This window comes from Lonchura striata, chromosome 4 (assembly GCF_050655825.1).
Source record: "Lonchura striata isolate lonStrDom1 chromosome 4, ASM5065582v1, whole genome shotgun sequence".
In the NCBI taxonomy this organism is placed as follows: Eukaryota; Metazoa; Chordata; class Aves; order Passeriformes; family Estrildidae; genus Lonchura; species Lonchura striata.
Genome location: NC_140706.1, coordinates 12,832,460 through 12,852,135, shown reverse-complemented (window position 1 = coordinate 12,852,135; position 19,676 = coordinate 12,832,460). Strand labels below are relative to the sequence as shown.

Genomic DNA, 19,676 nt, shown 5'->3' with positions numbered 1-19,676 from the left:
TAATTCTTTAATTCACATCAATGTGATATTCTTTCTCTTTAAAGGCTTTGAAGATTTCTCCATCTCCTGCATAAAGATGACTGCTGGGAGGAGACTTGCTTCATATATTTAATTTTAAAAATCTTAGTGTATTTGTGCTGTTTCTCATGACTCCTGAGGTACAGGTGCAAAACCCTGGACACAAAAAATAGAGGGATAAGAAAGGAGTGGATTTATAAAGCAGCTTTTCTGTTGGTAGCAACAAGACCTATGTGCAAAAAACTCTGATGATACTGTATGAATAAACTGCTCAAAAATTGGCACAAGTTGCCTCTGTGGGTAGTGTGGGATGTGGGGAGTGGAAAGAGCAGACAGAGAGGCTGCCCCTGTGCCTCGTCCTCGGGGCACACTGTAGTTGGCTGACCTTGAACAGGAGAAGTTGAAGAGCAAGGGAAAAGAAGGATATTACTTAAGATGAAAAATTAGTTTTTGGCACCATGCAGGTGAGTGTGGGGAAGAGCTGGTAAGAGATGAGAACCCTCTTGACAAGAAATGGGCCTGTTCTGGGAGAGGTGACAATTATGATGATTTAATAGACAAGATTAATGCTAATGAGTTGTGAACACTTCACCAAAGTTTTCTTTTAATGAAGGGATTGATTCTCTGAGCTGGTACAGTCCCTGAAACTAGGTGTTCTCATTTGGAGCAGGAGAGGTTGGAAAATGAAGTGGGAAATAGAAATTGCTTGAATTAATGTCTTTTAAAGTTTGGAACTAATGTAACTAGTGTACTGATGTAGTAAAAGCAGTTTACTGTGAACTTAATATGGCATTTTGAAAATGGTATTTCTTACTAATTTGACTTCAGGAAATAAACTCCAAGTTAACATTATCTCTCTTCTTATTATTCTTATTCTTCATTTTGGCACTTGTAGGATAGTAATTGGAACGACTGTGAAAAAAAGGAAGAAATTAAAGGTCCTAAAGAGTTTTACCATTCAGATTTCCCCAGAATTAAAAAATTCGGGGTTTGATCCACTATGTTGAAATGCAGAAGACAAGAGGGCAAAAATGAAACAAAACCAATCAATGTCTTCTTGAGAATGACCAGTCAAATACACACAAATTTCTCTTAGTAAGCAAATGAATAGATACCAAGTGTTCTGCAATTATATATAAGAAAATTTATAAAAAGCTGAATTGGATACCAATTTTTTAAAAGAATTTGGATAATTTTTTTTTGCCTCACAGTGCAATTAAATGCCAAAAATCAAGGCAAATCACCTGTTAGAGATGAAATTATTAACCATCTAAAAAACCCTTTAATTGCTTCCCAAATCTTAACTATTGCTAGCTATAAAAGTACAATTTGCTTTAGGTGGGAAGAAAGTGCATATTTCAGAATATTTGAAAAAATCAAATGTATATGTCAGCAGATCTGATAAATGTATGAACTACATCAATGCTACAGAAGTTTTGCTACAGAGAATTTAGTCATTACCCTGATGTGGAAAATGGCTGGGGACTTGGAGAAAGTACTGAATGACTTTCCCAGCTGTTAAACTGTTTTTTCTGGAAATATTTAGTTCAAGGTCTCTACTGGCACTTTTGTATGCTCTCTGATAAAATCCTGGTGCTTCAGAGGACTTCCTTCCTGCCTTTTAAATATTAATTTCATAAACAATTTATGACATTGTCATGGAGACCAAATTTCAATTCTGCTGGTACCTTGATGGCCTCATGCTGCCATCAGCTGATTTTACAGTTTTCACACTATTGGCATTCCACTAAATACTGATGTTCTTCTGTTCCCTTTCCAGTTCCCACTAGATCATCCTTCTGAGAATTGTCACCAGTTCTGTGCATTAGCAGAGACAAGAACAAAAGCAACAATTTACAATGGTAGCAAAGGAACAAACAAATAATTTATCCTCCCTTATAGATATATAGATAGGTCTTTTAAATGAACAATTTTTTACTTCTGTAGTAATTGCTTTCTTTGCTTTTATCCAATTCTTTGGAATTTTGTGTGGTGGGTGTGAATGCATACTTTTGGTATTAATAATTTTCTGTCATATTGTGAGAGAGAATTTGAGGCTGTGAGATAAGATGATTTACAGTCTGGCATTTGGGAAAATAATTGTATTAGCCCTTTTTTATTTTTAATATTATTCTCTTGATGATTCATTTGAGGTGAATTTTTATCTCATATTCATTCTGCTCTTATCTTTCTGAGCACAGACCATCATCACATCCACCTCACTGTGTTATGTTACAGATGAGACCACTTTTGAGCTTTTCTGTTTAAGTAGCGTTTTTCTTTCCTCATTTCATAAGTAAGAAAGTGCCAGTCACTTCTATGCAAAAACTAGTGGGCTTCTTTTTGAAAGACCTGCCTCCCAGCAGGTGGGAAGGTTTGCTTAAAGGTTCTGGTTTGGATCTGCTTTTCTATATGAACTATATGCACTTAATGAGTGAACTTAATCACTGCTCACTGATCAAGTCAGAGGTGCTCCACTGGAAAGCAATTTGGGTGGATGTGATTTGGTGCAGAGACAAAATGGAAGGGAGATGTTTTAGTACAATATAAATCTCTACAAGCAGTGACCTGAGGTGGAGATCTAGGAGCCCATGTTGAGGACAGCAGGGAAACAAAGGGAGAATGTGATTTGGAGTCCACAGGCTGGATGTGAAAGAGCAGCTGGGCAGTGTCACAGCCCAGAGTCCCCTCCTCCCTGCTGGCAAGTGGAATCCTTTCTCAGGAGTGAAATAGGGATAGCCAAGTCTTTTCTAATGTCAGTGGTCCATGGGGCATTTGTTCTCTCCCTTCTATGAAATAGGCTGCTGTGTAAAGACAAAGCAATTTCATATTGGTTTTCTCATAAGTATCCAGACTCTCTCATCTCTACCCAGTGCTGTCTGATTATTCCTGCACTGGGAAGTCAGAGTCAAAAACCTCTGACCTGGGGATCTGGCCAGGCACAACGAGGAGCTGTGCTCCTGTTAAAATGGGATGCTGTTGACAAAATGCAGGGCAGTGACAGAAGGCAGTGTGTGCCTTGCCCATTGTTAAAAACCTTCCTTTCTTTTCATTTCTGTTTCGTAGAGCAACCAGTCCTATATCTTGCAATACGATTTCCTTTCCTGAGGCAGAACCACAAACCAGAGCAGTGGGGTAACAGTCTCAGTAGGATGTGGAGGGTGCTCTGCACTCATAATTTCCTCCTAAGGACAAGGTTGTGAGGATGCTGAATAGTGCCATCATTAGAAAAGAGGGGAGAGATTGCAGATAGATTTATCACACTGGTGTAGTACTCGGGGGTGTGTACAGGTGATTCCATATTTGCACACAGATGAACTTATAGATACAAAGAATTTCCTACTTTTTTCCTGCCTATTTAAAGATGTGGCCTAAGAATTACAGAAGATTGTGAGACTGAAAGTAAAAAAAAAAAAAAAGGTCCCTGCTAGTTTGGGTTTTAAGCTGTTACCCAACTTCATTCTCAGAATTTCAGCTTTCTTGACTGCTTCCGCTGCATTATCATGTCTGTACTCAAGACTGTAGTTAATACATAAATTCACAAAGAAAACATCCTTTTTCTGCAGCTATTTGCTCCTTCTGTCAGAGGATAAATTTACATCTTCAGTCTACATATTTGAATGCTAAAAGTATGCTTCCCACTTTCTGCTATTGTGTGTAAATTGCCTCTGCTAGAAGCTTGGTTAATGTGTTCAACAAAGTGGTGTTTCTTGGTCCCAGTCCCAAATGCAAACGTTTTTCAGTCTCACAGAGCTTATTAAAGGAATATATTGTTTCCATTGTCCCATTCAATTTAGCTACAGCTGCCAGCCTTAGCACTGAGAGTCAGATCCACTTCAATTATTGCTTCAAATTAAGACAAATGCAACTTGGGGAGACAGCTTATAATAATTTTCTCTTCATGTGCAGTAAGATAAATTTGCTGTTTGTTTGAACCTGGCTGAGACTTTTATAGAAAAATGAGAAGAACCACAATTAAAGCAAATCAAATGTTCTGAAGACATTTCAATTAAGAGAAAAATTTGTTGGAAACTTGCCCCCTTCTTGTCTTACCTGGAGGACTGTTAAACAGCCTGACTCTTGACTCCTTTGCTAGTGTGTTTTGAAGAAGACAAAGCTCCCAGGTTGGATTTCTGCCTTCTTCTCCCATGTGCAGGCTGCTGGATTGCCTGAGCCAGAAGATCTACACTCAGTGTCTGGACTGCCCTGCTCTGAAGCTGTCATGTCACCAGGCTGGTGCCTTTCCCAGCATTTGTAGTGTTTGGTCACACATTAAAAAGAAGAATAAAGATCTAATATTTCCATGCACGTTTAAAAGCATCAGTGAAACTAATTTTGAAGCACAGTTGCTTAAATTTCCTTTCCCCTCCTTTTTTCTTTATAAGGAAACAAGTTAAGAGAGATTAAAGGTAAGATCAGGACATAGCTGCGCAGAGGCAGGACAGGTCAGGAAAAGAAGCAACATTCCATCCTGTCTGGAGACCCTGGAAAAAGCAATTTCCCAGCCATTTGCTCATCAATACAGATAATGGGCTGTAGCTCTTCAGCTGGAATTTGGCCATCCACAACCATTGCATCCATTTTATTCCTTGTCTCACCTTTACCAATAGCACAACCTGTCTCTGGCAGGTGGCCTGCAGCAGTGCAGAACATGCAGTCAGAGGAGTCTCCTGACAGACACCAGTAAGTCCATTTAAATCTGCTGTATTTAATTAATAACTGCTGCATTTTGTTGTATTCTTAACACAGAAATAGTGGTTCAAGAAGCCCTATATGTGGAAGCTGGGAAGTAATGCCTGTAAGGCAGCTTTTAGTATAACTCTTTCATGTCTACTTCTGTTTGCATCTGGAAAAAAAAGATGCCTGATGACAAAGGCCCTCTGTACAGCCCTGGATTTAGTTTATGGTCCCTCCTTAGTGCAATGGTGCTTTTGAAGGTGATGATCTTTGCACTCATTGGGATCTCTTCCTTGCTCCTGACAGTTCGACATGCTCCTCCTCTCTGCACCTCTTCTAACCTGAGCAATGTTACCACAAATAACATGACTCTGACATGTTAAATTTAAAAAAAGAAGAAACACTGAAGGCTTGACAGTCAATTTTGAAGAATAATTTAAATGTCTGGGGTGAGACAGAATGATAGTAGTTGCCATCTGAAGTTGCTTCTTTGTGATTGCTCTGAATCAACTAGATAAATATAAATTAGAAAGGCAAGAGTTATCTCAGTTTATAACAAATCTTAACATTTATTGTGACTATAATTGGAACTGAAAAAACAAGATGCTGAATCTAAGGGTGGCAGTAAGGTTTGATTATTCATATTCTGAAATACATTTGTCTCCCATGACAAAAACATTGCTCTTTGGCAGCAGTTACAGTGAATAAAGAAAGTGAATCATTGAGATCCATTCCCAGAAAATTTAAAGAAAGAGAATACAGGCAGAACTACAGTTTGGGTTTAGGGTTTCTTTTCACTTGATGAGATCATAAATTCCCATTCAGCACATCCTCTCTGAAAAATAATTTGTACTCAGAGATTTGCCTAATTAATGGATAAAATAAAGCAGTAAAAGGGTTTCCTTCTTTTTTCTTTAGAGCTATAGTTCTAACCATACTCTAAGAACGGTGTTAAACATCTTCTCTATCTGCTAAGAGCATCAAAGAATGCTCCTAAGAGTACTCTTAGGGCTGCACATTTCAGAAAATAAAAAGATCTGAAAGGGAAGCTGTTTCACTTTACATGCTAGGAAAAGGAGGGGACATGAAGATGTGGCACATACTCAAAATACAAATGGAAGCCTCATTGCCTCCCATGGCAGTAAGCACAGCATGAGCCTGGCACAAGAGCTGCCATTGGACAGGACACTAACAATCATGGACATTGATTATCTGAGTGCTCATACTCAAATTAATGAGCACAAAGTGCTGCTGGTTGAGAAATAACCACAGAGATGTCCTGGTCTGAATCCCCACACTGCTGTGAGCCAGTGCAAGTTACTTTGGGACCAGCTGTGTGGATCACTGCAGTATCTGGAGAAACTCAATTGCTTATCATTATGTGGAAGTAAGATGTGTTAAACAGAGGAGATTTTTGAGCAGCTTTTCTTCCTTTGTGCTTCACTGATATGCTGGGGTTAATGTAGAGAGAGCAATATTTAAAAAAAATTTAAAAAGCACAGAAGAATTGTCTATGTTTATTTAATTTACTTATAACTCACTTAAAGAATCTCCTTCTTAATTCATTAACCCTAACCTGAAGGGCTCCTTATTCTTTCCATGTCTCTTTGCACTAAATCTCACTCCTATTAAAGAACAAGGTGCCCTTTGCATGAAATTTAACATTAACAAAAAGCTTCTTCAGATGAGGTTGACCAACATAGAAAATTAGAGATATTTTCATTATTCACCTTTTTTCCTGGCTTGTGCATCATAGCATGTATTTGCAAGTTAATGACTTTCCTGTCTTTTTAACCTGGATAGATAGGTTTATCTTCCTGGAGTTAAATGTAAAATCAATTAAGTGATCAGAAGCAAGGTATGCACCACAGGTTAGGGAAGGAACTCAGAATTTTTTAAGACCAGCATAAGTCAGAAAATCTGTCTTATACTTTCCTCTCCCGATCAAAGAAAAAACACTCTCAGACAGTCACAATTATCAACCTTTACTGTACCAGTGAAAATGTACATGAGACTGTGATGCACTGACCATATTAGGGACTTCCCAAAACAGAAAAGAGAAGCTCTAGAGACTTGAATTCTCTCCAGCTAACTTCAAACATCAGCTTCATCACCTTGATCTGCTTCTGTAATCAATGGGAAAAAGAGAAATTCCAGAGGACAGCTACCACAGCTGTGAGCAGGACCATAGGTGTCCTGCTTACTGCACAGTGACCAGAAAGAAACTACTTTTTAAACCCAAGGTACATGAATCATGTACCCAAAGGTAGTCTGGACAAAAATTAGTCTAAGTATGAACTTTTGTCCCAGTCTGGACAAAACTGGGTCTAAGAAACTCAGTTCTAGTAAGTTGTTGAGCACCTGCCAATTTGGATTTTAAAGGTTTATTCTAGATTTAGTGTATGGATGAGAAACAACAGTAAAAAGAAAAGTTTATTTCATGTATGCTCATGATGCTTGAAGAATCACTTACATCATACTGTAAGTGTGATTATTTTACATTCCTTCCAGAAGAATTGGGTTTTGTGTGGACATTGAATTTTTAAAGAAAATTTTTGTAGGAATGAAATTATCTTTCAATTTAAACTGAAAACAGCTTTCTGTCCTTGTTTAAAATGACAGAGAAACAATAAGCCTAATTTGTTTTGCACTACATTCTTCACATTACTATTCAGATTTTTGCTTCATCTTTTGGGTTTGGAGGGCTTGCAAAATATCTTGCATGCCAATTAAGAGGGTAAGTCTGAAATGAGCTTGTAAAGATTTGACAGAGTGAAAATGTGTTTTAGTCCATCTTGTTTAATTTATTTTAACATTTTAGAAATGCCACCAATTAAGAAATAAGGTACATCATACTAAGAGGAATGTCTGAACATGTTAGTAGGCATCTACATGTGACTGAAAGCATCATCCATCAGCACAGTGTTAAATTAACAGTGTTAAATTAACTATTTTATTAACAGAAAATAAGAGAAGCTGCTTGAGTGAAACCTTTTGAGTAGCTGGCTTTATCCACCAGGATTATACTGGAGTGGAGGAGATTCTCTGGAAGCTGGTTGAAGAGTGTTTGTATATTTCTAACAAAACCAAAATAAGATGAACATTTATTTCAGTAGCAGTGAAACATTTTCCTTTATGGTGAAGTCAGGAAGAGGGAAGGGATAATAGGAAATTTGTCCAATTCTAGTGAGTAAACTAATCAGGTGTATGCATGCAAGGAAGCACTGATCTGCCTTTTCTAGGTTACATACCAGGAAAATTATGGGGTTTGTGTAGCTCAGAGGAAAACCTCATTCATGCCTAAATAAATGAAAAGGAAAAGCACTATTTTAAGCCCCTCAACCCATGCAGGGTACCAAACACACAGAGATACACATACACAATCAGTGCAGTGTCTAAGGTTACACACAGCAAAAAAACATACCTATTCTTAACATCAGTATGTGATTTTTATTCATTCAATGAATCATGCTGAAGATTAAATTTGTTCTGATTGAAGCTTAATGGTAACTGCTGCAATTTTGATGTTTTTTTGCTTCATAAAACTGAAGAAAACCACAAAATTGTCTCTAAAATATTACAGTGTTTGAAGTTAAAAATAGAGAGAGTTTGCAATAATTTGTTGTAATCTATCACAAGTTTGATTGTGGAACCTTGGGTTTCAAAAAAGCATAAGTCCAAACCTGGAATAGTTTTCTTTCATTAGCTTCTGTTATCCCAGCACAATTTTATTGCTCTGTGCTCTAATTATTTGGGTTATTTGATCAGGTGAAATCCTTGTTTAGTAGTTAGCTATTAGCATTGGTAGCTACTTTTTTAAAAAACCTTCCACTAAATGAAGAAGTGTGAACCTCAAATAATGAGGTTGTGAAAAGAGGGAAGAGAAACAGAGGAAATTCTCCATTGTCTCCAGAGACTAACCTCTGCTCAAATTCTGTTCTTCAAGCTCCTTTAATTGTATGTAGTTTAGAAAGCCAGTTAGCTGCTGCAATGAAACGGTTGCAGAATCACAGGATTGTTTAGTTTGAGAGTGACATCTTCAGTTCACCTGATGCAAACCTTCAGCTTAAGCAGAGTCACCTAAGACAGGTTTCCCAGTTGGGATTTTAGTATCTCCTCAAAGGAAGACTCCAGAGCCTCTCTGAGCAACCTGTCCAACATACGTTTGACAATCCTCTCAGAAGTATTTCCTTGTGTTTACACGGGATTCATGTGTTTTAATTTGTGCTCATTACCTCTTGTCCTGTCACAGGCCACCACAGAGAAGAGTCTGTCTCCCTCTTCTTCATTTCTGCCCATCAGCTATTTGTACACATTTATGAGATCCCACCTAAACCTTCTCTTCTCCAGCGTGAGCAGTCTCTGCTCTCCCAGCCTTTCCTCATATGAAAAGTGCTCCAGTCCCTAATTCATCTTTTTGGCCCTGCACCTTACTCTTCATGGACTGGGGAGCCAAGAATGGGATGCAGTATTCCAGGTCAGCCTTGGCTTTCCTAACCCTATCTCTGCAAGATCAGATAACAACTCTATGTTCCTCCTGGATCACCCACACCTACTTCCACCTCTTGTGGAAGCACACTTATTTTGTACTTATACAATTATTTTTACTCTCTGAGTTCAGTTAGGATGTCCTTGCTCATCCATGCAGGCTTCCTTCTTCTTGTTCTTGATTTTCTACTTATCAGAGTGAACCATGTCAAGCACTGGGACATGCTTCCCCAGAAAGTGGGAGAGTAACCATCCCTGGAGGTGTTCAAAAGACATGTAGATGTGGGTTTAAGGAGATGGTTTACTGGTAGACTTGATAGTCCTGGGTTAATGGTGGGACTTCATCTTGCAGGTGTTTTCCAAAGGATTCTGTTATTCCATAATTTATGAATATATCAAGCTTTGTAAGTTACAGACTGAGATCTTGACCTGCATCTTGAATGGGGTACAAGTTTTCAGTCCATTATTCCCCAGAAGATTTTTTCTCACCCACAAATTTCTCAAGTACCTATTTTCCTAGGTGGGCTGTTTCCTGTATTGGTTGTGGGGCCCTTGTTTATGTGAGCAGTTTCCCTGAGTTTGTCACACAAGCTCTCTATTGTCTGCTTTAATTGGAAGTGTTTGAGACAAGCTGGGGACAAGAGAAACTCGTTGGCACTGTAGACATAATTGCTACTGCTGTAGTGCCACGTGCATATGAAGTGCTATAAATTGGCAGTGATAATAACACGAAGTGATAATGAAGAACTTGGTGAACATTCGCCAAGTCACAGCACATCTCCAACACAGCTGAATAGAGTTTAGAGGCTGCATTCAGATGAGAGTATCAACAAATCCCAAGTGCCTTCTATATATGTTCTAATTCACACAAACAGAATAGAGCTCTCATGTATAATTTTATTTAAAGACTTTATTTAAAGTCTATTTTAAAGACTATAAATTAGAACAGAAGATAGTGGAGACTTTTCTTTATTCCATTAACAAAAGATATATGAAAGATAAAACACTTGGAAAATAATTGATGAAGAGTGAAGCTGTCTTTGGTCTCAGAGAGTAAAACTGAGTGAGGCTGGAGAAATCTGCCATGCTTTTCATGATAGCTGAACAATTAAAACAAGCTTTGAGGATATTGCATCCAAGTCTGCTAAAAATCCCAAACAAATAGACTGAGAAATGAGACTATTTTGCATTCATTTGCAAGTCTTACTTTATCATTGGTCTAATAATATTTGAGAAAACACAGACTTTATCATGAGACTGTGCCATTAAGTCTACAAGTATAGGAGCAAATGAGCCAGAAAAGTAATTAATTTTCTCCTGAAAAACAAATTATGAGAAAACACTTTTAGAGATCAGCCTTTTGCAAAAACTGAGCTCTTAATATGTGAGACTAAAAATGTTTCCAGAGTCACAGTAATTGATAGCAGTGTAGTTTTTTCCTGTTTGATTGTTCGTAGTGCACCAAAAATTCATCCTATTTGAAATTTTCTAGGCCGTAAGTGTTCATGAAAGTTTCAACTAATATTACTTATTTTCTAAAAATTTACCTACTGCAATGGTCTTCCTCGGAATAATTCATCCAGTCCTTTTCTACAAGATCTGAGCAAGTATTATTGTTCTTGGGTTACAGAGAAGAGCAGGGACATGACACTGCTGAGCTGAGGGAGGGAATTCATTTCAGCCATTACCCAAAGGTGTGGTGGTGATGACATGAAGATGGAGAAAAACTCATGTACACTGAAAGGATGAGTGACACAAGTTACATAGGTCAGCAAGAGGAATCCTAGCTGAATATAAGTAAAATGTCTCTTCAAGATGAAATGAATGGCTGGAACATGCTTCCCTGAGAGCCTGTGGAATTCTCATCCTTGGAGATTTTCAAAACTGCCCTGGATAAGGTCCCAGGAAACCTGACCTAGTTTGAAATTAGCCCTGCTTTGAGGAGGTTGGAATTTGGAATTCCTGACATCTGAAGAGCTTTTCCATCCAAAATAATCCTGTGTGTCTATTTTAATGTTCAGTGAACAGTACTTAATCACAGTGTAAAAGAGCTCACATGACTGTGGGCCATATGCAAACAGTGTATCTAAGCTCTTTAGTCCCTGCCTAAAAGGAACAGAAACCAGTAAGAATTCTTTCTCATTTAGTAGATGTCCACATACAATTAATCATATGGTTTCTCTATGATATCACCATGATGAAAGACAAACAAAATAACATATCTTCATAGAATGGTTAGGGTTGGGAGGGACTTTAATGATCATCTACTTCCAATGGACAAGAACACCTCCCACTAGACCAGGCTGCTCAAAGCCCCATCCAACCTGGCCTTGGACACTTCCATGAGTGGGCCATCCTCAGCTTCTGTGGGCTTTTCCAGTGCCTCTGAGTAAAGAATTTCTTCTTAACACCAAATCTAAACCTGCCCTTTTTCACAATTCACAGTTATTACCATAACCCACATCTCAAATTACCTCTTACTCCCCTAGCATTTGGAAAAGCAGAGGCAGAAATAAAGAAGGTTCTTTTAGGTGGAGCAAAACATTGGTTGGTTAGAACCAGGTGAAAGACTGAAAGAAAATGTCTTCTAAAACAAACCATCTCAAATGATCAGGAAAGATCACAAAGAACTTAAAGGCTTCAAAGCAGCATTGATCAATAACTGTAACTTGTGCATGCAAAAATATAGTAATGAGGTTTATTTCATCAGCTGAAAGCAAAGTGCGTAGTAAAAGAGCAACCAACAGGTATTTAGTGTTTTGCTTTTTCATGTTTAACTCATTACCACTCGCTGCCTGCCCATGGTGTGGTCATGTAACTTGTGCATCCCAACTGAGCCAAATGCTGACAGTGTATATGGGAATGACCATAAAATCACAGAGTGGCCTGGGTTGCAAGGGACCTGCCTAAAACTTCATCTAGTTCCAGCTGCCCTTGACAGGGATGCCTTTCACTAAACTAGGTTGCTCAGAACCTCACCAGACCTGGCGTTGAACTCTTTGTGGGTAGGGGCATCCACAACTTTTCTGGGAAACCTGTTCCAGGACCTCTTTACTTTACCCTCACAGAAATGAATTTCTTCCTAATATCTAAACGAAACTTGTCCTTAGTTTTAAAGCCATTCCTTGTCTTGTCCCTACATGCTTTCTTTCTTGTAGGCTCCCTTCAAGTATTGGAAGGCCTCAGTTAGGTCATGCCAAAGACTTTTCTTTTCCAGGCTGAACAATCCCAATCCTCTCTGCATTTCCTTGAAGAAGAGGGGCTCCATCCCTCTGATCATCTTGGTGGCCTCCTCTGGACTTGCTGCAGCAGGTCCCTGTCCTTCCCGTGCTGGAGGCCCCAGAGCTGATGCAGCCCTGCAGGTGGGGTCTGAGCAGAGCAGAGCAGAGGGGCAGAATCCCCTCCCTGGCCCTGCTGCCCATGCTGCTCTGGATGCAGCCCAGAATACATTTGGCTTTCTGGGCTGTGAGTGCACATTACAAGCTCATGTTCAGATGATGAACAGCTCTTTTCCAGATCAAAGAGGTTTTGTGATTTTCTCAACCTCCTCGAGGGAGAAAATTTTCTTCTACGTGAGGATAAATACTAAACTGTCTCTAATTAATAATCCTTGCCTGTATGGGAGCTAATGGTAAATATTTACTATGCTAATAAGTCTGTTACTATCTTTGTTAGAAAAAATTCTAGTCATCTTTCAACTTAATTTCAGGCTATTTTTTATTTAGGCATTTTTCTTACTGGTTTTATTTGGTAACTTCCGTACTAAATAGAATTTCAGAAGGTATAAGCATGAACAACCTAATTCCTTATAGAGGAAAGTCTCTGTTCTCAAAAGTTTTCTTAGAGAATATAGAAAGACATTTTCATACCTTTGTAAAGAAAATAGGAAGAATAAAGGAAGTAATTGTTCTTTGTTTTTAATAACATTTGTAGAAATTACCTGTGTATTTCTGAGTTTGGAAATGGGCGTATTTCCTTTTTTTCCCAACAATTTACTTCTATTAAAGACTTAGCAAGCACAAATCTCAAATTCCAATAACTAATATTTATCCATATTCCAAAATAACAAAGAAATCTATAGAAATGTAAACAAAACAGACATTATGAAGGAACATTTCCAACATTCCTTCAAAATACTTGCATATTTGTGCATAGAAAGTTAATAAATCTTGAGGCTTCGTCTCTTGAGGCTTGTCCTTGGCTGGCAGAACACACAAACTTTCAACAAAAAACATTAATTTGGTTAGTTTGGACACTTCATGTTATGAAAAAAGTAATTCAAAGGTAAGTATTTGCTATTTGCAGTCACAGTGGGTGTAACAGTTTTCAGCACACCTTCTCAGAACAGGGAAGTTTTTAATGATTTGATGTTTGACTGATGAAAGTTGCTATTTTTGGCACCTATATTATATCCTAGACTTATACCACCTTATATTATGTCTGTATTTTTTCCATTATACCCATACAAAAGAGCTCTGGACTGTTATTTTTCTTCTCTGGTTAACTGTTCTTTGGTAAATGTCAAATTATTCAGGTCTTTAAGTGACCTGCTCTCTTTCAGTGCAGCAAATCTTGGTTAAGCCTGTTGCTGCTTTACAGTGGGTGAGGAGTATTCTATAACATAGTCACACAAATTGGACTTGTAAGAAAAAAAAGCAAGGTAGCCATAACAAGAAATGGCATCTACATCTACACTGGGAAAATCTACAGTTACTAGTGGGGGGCTTATGTCAATGAAAAAATTACATGGTCCCTTTAATGTTACCACAGGAAAAGTGGAAAAGGATCCTTCTTTAGTTCTGCAGTTAGGAGACACCAAGGATTTGTCATATTCAATGGAAAGCAGATGTGTTATCTGAATGTATGAACTGTTCATATCTTGCTTTAACTGATTACCTCAAGATAATGAAGTTAGTTTTAGTCTTAATGATGGAATTGTTCTAATCTGTTTCTAAGCTTTAATTTAAATCATATGTAAAATATCCATCACTATGTCATTTTCCCCAGGTAATTCACATGAAACAAGATATATGAATACTGGGTGCCGCAACTGGAAGGATTTCAATGAAAAATTACCCCAGTTAACTAAAAAGAAGGAATTAAAGGGAGGGAAATTATCTTAATAATTCATCTGTAATTGTTTTTATGATGACAGAGTTACAAAAAATAGATAAAAATATTATATAAATACAAAAATTAGATATTATTAAAACAAATATACATATATAAATGTGGAAACAGATACAACCTATTCTAAAAGTACTTTGTTTAAATGTATTTCCATTGTGTTCAATAATAATCTATCTTCCAGTCTGCAGATAATCAAAAATTAAATTCCCTATTTGCTATGGGCTTTATTATTTTATCTTAATTTGGAGAAAGGTGATTATAATGCATTCAAACTTTTCTTTGACCAATTGAAAGCAGAGGCTGGGTCTGTATTTAGAGCAATTTTCCTATAACTGGAGAATGACACTACTTAAGAAACAAACAATAGCTATTACTTCAAGTCATTTGCTCTTTCATTTCAAGGAAGATTAAAATGTTGGTTTTAGGGTAACTAATAATGTATTATTAGTATTCAATATAAATTGATTAATATTCAACATAAGTTACAATGTGTCAATTCATTTGGGAGGTATTTTTCAGCTACCTGGTTAACATAAAAACGCAAACAACCCCTAAGTTTATTTCAAAAACAAATCAACCCTTTTCTATGTTATTTCCCTTTGAGTAGATAAGAAGCTTACAAAAATAAAATTACAGTGTTTTCTCAAAAACTAATCTCCACTGGTCTGACTTGCCACCATCCCCTCCCCAGCCAGCAGCAACATTTTCAAAGATTCCTTTCTCCCATGGTCAATATTTGATTTGTCTATTTCAATTCTTTGACCAATATATCAAAAGCTTTTTTTTCTTAAAATACTGCACTAGAAAAAAAAAATAAAGGTAATATTTCATTTCTTATGTAAAGACAGAATACTGGATTTGTGTGAGGCATAGGACTAGATTGCTTGTGCCCATGACAAACCAAACTTGTCTAAGCTGGTACAAAAAGTCCTGCTAGTCCTTAAAAGAGGGTAGGAGGAAAACATTTGTTACCCAGCTGCACAGCAGGAACTGGAGAAACTCCTGCTCTGCATTCAGTAACTTAGAAATTGATAGCTGCAAGATCTGCTTAGTGGAGTGCCTGTCAGCTCCAGAGACCTTCTGCTGTTTGCCATGCCCAAGCTGTCCTCTAGGTCAAAGACACATAGATTCACTAGGATGAATTTCTTTACCCTCCAGTCTTGGAGTGGTCTTAATCACACTGTGGTGGGATCCAGAGAGAGAACCAAACCTGTGAAGGTTTGACCCAACTGGATCAACTGTGTGGAGAAGACACCATTATCCATGAGAATGGGTGTAAGAGTCGCATAACAATGTGAGTCAGGTGTGAGAGAATTTAGAGGGGGTGAAAAATCTACTGATATGCTAAACATGTCCATGCACATGTTCCTTCAAACTGTGCCTATACAGCTTTTGTCTTAACTAAAGCAGTATACACAACACTTCTGGCAGGGTTAGCAGAGTTATCAGAGACACGTATCAGTACAAAAGAAAAATAATAACTCTGAGTGCAAGAGCAGAACGTCAGAGAGGATATAGGGAGCTTCACAACCACTGTGTCTTGGTGTACATCATTCTACCTTCAACAGATGTTGAAACTGACTTGTGTTCCCTCCACAGGTGATAAAGGATCACAGAATCATAGAAAAGAAGGTTGAAGGATCTCAAGGGTCATCTGCTCCAACCTTTCTTAGGAAATCATAATCTAGTCAAGATGGCCCAGACAAATCTGAGAAGTGTCCTGTGTGTGAAGGCTGCTTAGTGCAAACATTAGCCATTCTTCTGAATGTCTCCCAGTTTAGTTTTGGTGTTGCTGGGGGTATTTTTGGTTTTGTTGAGGGTTCTGTTTATTTGGGTTTTTTGTTTGGGTTCAAAGTATTTCATTCTAGAGGTACAGCCACTGGAATGCCTTGTAGCTCTGTCCTTAGGGATTGCACTTCATGTGTTTACCTGAGAGGCAAGTCACAGTAGCAGGAGATTGATTCAGTAGCAGATCTGACAGCCCCTGGACAAAACCCATCTGTTGTCATCCCAGCCTGGATTCCCAGAGGTGCCCTGAGAGTCCCAGGGCAGTGAATGGGTGCAGGTTGGTTGAGCCCTGTAGGAAAGCTTTGTTTGATCACTTTTTAAATAATTAATAATTACAAATGCCAAAAGCTTGCCTGCAGATGGCAAAGGACCACCATTCCCCACTCACAAGCACAGAAAACCAGAGTACATCAGCCTAAAAATCATGTTCCACCAAGTGTTAGCATTTATCTGGATGTGAACAAGGTTGCACATTCCATGGATGGTTCTCATGGGTCTTTTGTTGAGACTGATCATTCACCTTGAAATATACTCATAAATTTAAAAAAAGGGGAATAATCATTGGATTTAAATGCAAGTTCACAGCAGTCACTCTTTACCCTGCTTTCACACTCTGCCCAAAAAAATAACTAAGGACATTTGCATCTCAAAACTAGAGGTGCATCAGTACCAGTTTTACTGATATATGTCTTTAAACACCAAGAGTCCTCTTTAGTCCCAGACAAGACAGAATATTTCACTTACCATTTAAGTACAGTTTTCAATTTGCAATTTTGTTTCAAAAATTATTTTAATAATACAAAAAAGAAAGAAAAAAATTCTGCACCTTACTCAAGTGGTAACTGAAGGGAAAAATTAACACTTTTCAGAGGATGGCGAGGCACTGGAGCAGGTTGCCCAGAGCAACTCTGGCTGCCCTGTCCTTGGAAGTGTTCAAGGCCAGGTTGGATGGGCTGTGAGCAACCTGGTCTAATGTATGCAAGGTGTCCCTACACATGGCAGGGGGGTTGGAAGCAGATGATTTTTAAGACCCCTTCCAACCAAAACCATTCTATGATGATGATTTTACCACCATTCAGTGCTGTAATTTCTTCACCTAAAATAACAGTGTCAAAAAAGAAAAAAAATCTTAAATGCAACTACACATTTAAGCTTTGTTTCTGCAATTGCTCCAGGCTCAGTAATGTGCAATACTTGGAGAAGTTTGAATATATTTGAAGCCTTCTGTTTTGTTATCCTGTTTATATGTTTGTGTGTTACAAAATTCTGCCTCTCTAGAGGTGAGCAGACGCCATGTGCCACCTACTTTGCCATTTTGTTTCAGAGATTTGACTTATTGAGAAGTAATCTTAATGCAAATAAAATGACTTTCCCCTCCTGGCATTTGGCAGTCACACGGAAATGCAACAGAGGAGCAGAATATGAGAGAAAGTCACTTCTTAGAACTGTGTTCAGAAAGAATAACAAGCATAAAATTCAGAATGAACCATCTGTGACAACCTCTAAGCAGTGCCTCATTTTAGTAAGTGCAAGCCTGGGAATGAAAGTGAAACTCTACGTAACTGTCAATTAAAATAATCTAATATAGACCTTTCTGCCTCTGGAAGGAGGGTGTGCACAGATTTTCTGGAAGCCCTCACTTTTTCATTTTCTTGGCATAAATTTTATAGCTCAGGAGAACAGAATCACATCTGTAGCCAACATGTATTACACACCTCATGGGAGGAAAGGTGCTGGAAGAAGCACTATCATTGTGGATCACCTCTCAGTAGCCCATGTATATCTGGTATAAGATAATATAACTTCACATCAAAATTAATTCTAAAACAATTTCTAAGAAAATAGCGATTTCACATGAGAAATAAGGTATTTACCATTCCCCATTTGGGAAAACTGTATCTTATACAGTTGCATTTAGAAACAAAATCCAGAGAGTTTCTATTGGTTCACTCAGACCACGAAAAATGGCAGCATAGCCAAGGTAAGTAGAAACACATGGAAATTCCTGCTTGCCCAAACACTATATATGTGTATATTTATACTGTACATTGACTGGCTACACCTTTGGATTTACAGGGTTTAAATCACATCAAAATTTGGTCCTCAGAGTGCTCAGCAGGCAGTTCTGGGAAAGGGTCCAGAAGAATACAGTCAGTAACCATGAAGACTCTGTCATTTTACAAGATATAGGTTGCTGACTGAAAAAAACATGCATTGTTAGGCAGTAAATTGCAGTTTTAGTCCCTATTGAATTTGGACCTACGCTGCAAGCTGTAAAAAATACTCAGCTAATAGAACATTGTGTATATTTATTGAATCCTGAAAATACCCCTGAGACAGCAGCTCTCAATGCTGCCAGGATACTTTCCATAAGCACTGAACAAGAGTTGTATGTGTGTAAATACCAAGTGTGCTTCAAGGCCTTTCATTTTATTGGTACTACTTTGTAAGCTATTTTGTCACCTGAATGAGTATACGGTTATTTAAGAATGTAAAAATCTTAAAGGCATTTTAAATTCAGTTTTATCAACATTCAGGTGTTAATCCATGTTTAAAATAAGACAGGAGTATGGATGTAGCTCAAGCTCTGCTTGCCTTCCTGTTCTGTTTTCAGTTGGGATAAATTAGTTTTCTTCTTACTAGAACAGCTCTGTGTTTTGGATTTGGGATGGGAATAATGTTGATAACACTCTGATGTTCTGGCTGCTCAGTAGTGCTCACCCTACATCAGGGACTTTTCAGTGGCTCGTGTCTGCCAGTGAGGAGCTGCACAAGGAGCTGGGAGGGAGCACAGCTGGGACAGCTGATCCAAACTGTCCAGAGGGATATTCCACACCATAAAGTATCATGCTCATTTAAACTGGGGGATTTGGAAGGGAAGGGCTGATTGCAGCTGGGGGGCAGGCTTGACATCGATCAGGGGGTGGTGAGCACTGGTGCTGTGCATCATTTATTCTTCTTGGGTTTTACTTCTTTCTCTCCTTTTCATTACAATTATTACTGGTCTTATCATTAGTACTATTATTATACTTACCTTTTTTTTCGATTACTAAACTATTCTTATCTTAACCTACAACTTTTTACTTTTTCCTGACTTACCTCCCAACTCTCTGGGGAAAAGAGGAGTGAGAGAGCATCTGCATGGTACTTAGCTGTCACTGGGGTTAAAGCATGACACTTAAACATTCAGAGTCCCACCACAATCGAAGCCTGTTTGCAGGACTGGATCTCAGCAGTGAGAATGCCTTTCTGTGCATGAGCAAATCAGGGACTTACCAGGATCTCCTTAATGAGAGCCACCCCACCCCAAGGCACAGCTGTGACTACATTGTCTGCCCTGAGATCTCAGCTCTAACTCTTTCTTCCAGGTATTCCTTTCAAGATGAAGAAGACATGTTCATGGTGGTTGATCTCTTGCTTGGAGGTGACCTGCGTTACCATTTGCAGCAGAACGTGCACTTCAATGAGGGAACTGTGAAACTGTACATTTGTGAGCTGGCACTTTCCTTGGATTATTTGCAGAGATACCACATCATTCACAGGTGAGTGAATTTCATTTGAGGACTGACCTGCTT

The 19,676-nt window shown here is 38.3% G+C and overlaps 1 protein-coding gene across 2 annotated transcripts in view; it reads left to right on the top strand.

Moving 5' to 3' along the window:
* Window positions 1–19,676, top strand: part of STK32B (serine/threonine kinase 32B) — a 161,323-nt gene that overhangs the window by 65,870 nt on the left and 75,777 nt on the right. For both annotated transcript variants that reach the window (XM_031504578.3, XM_085577686.1), the window contains exon 4: window positions 19,470–19,643. In XM_031504578.3, coding sequence (XP_031360438.1) covers window positions 19,470–19,643 — 174 coding nt within the window. The remainder of the gene's footprint in view (window positions 1–19,469; window positions 19,644–19,676) is intronic.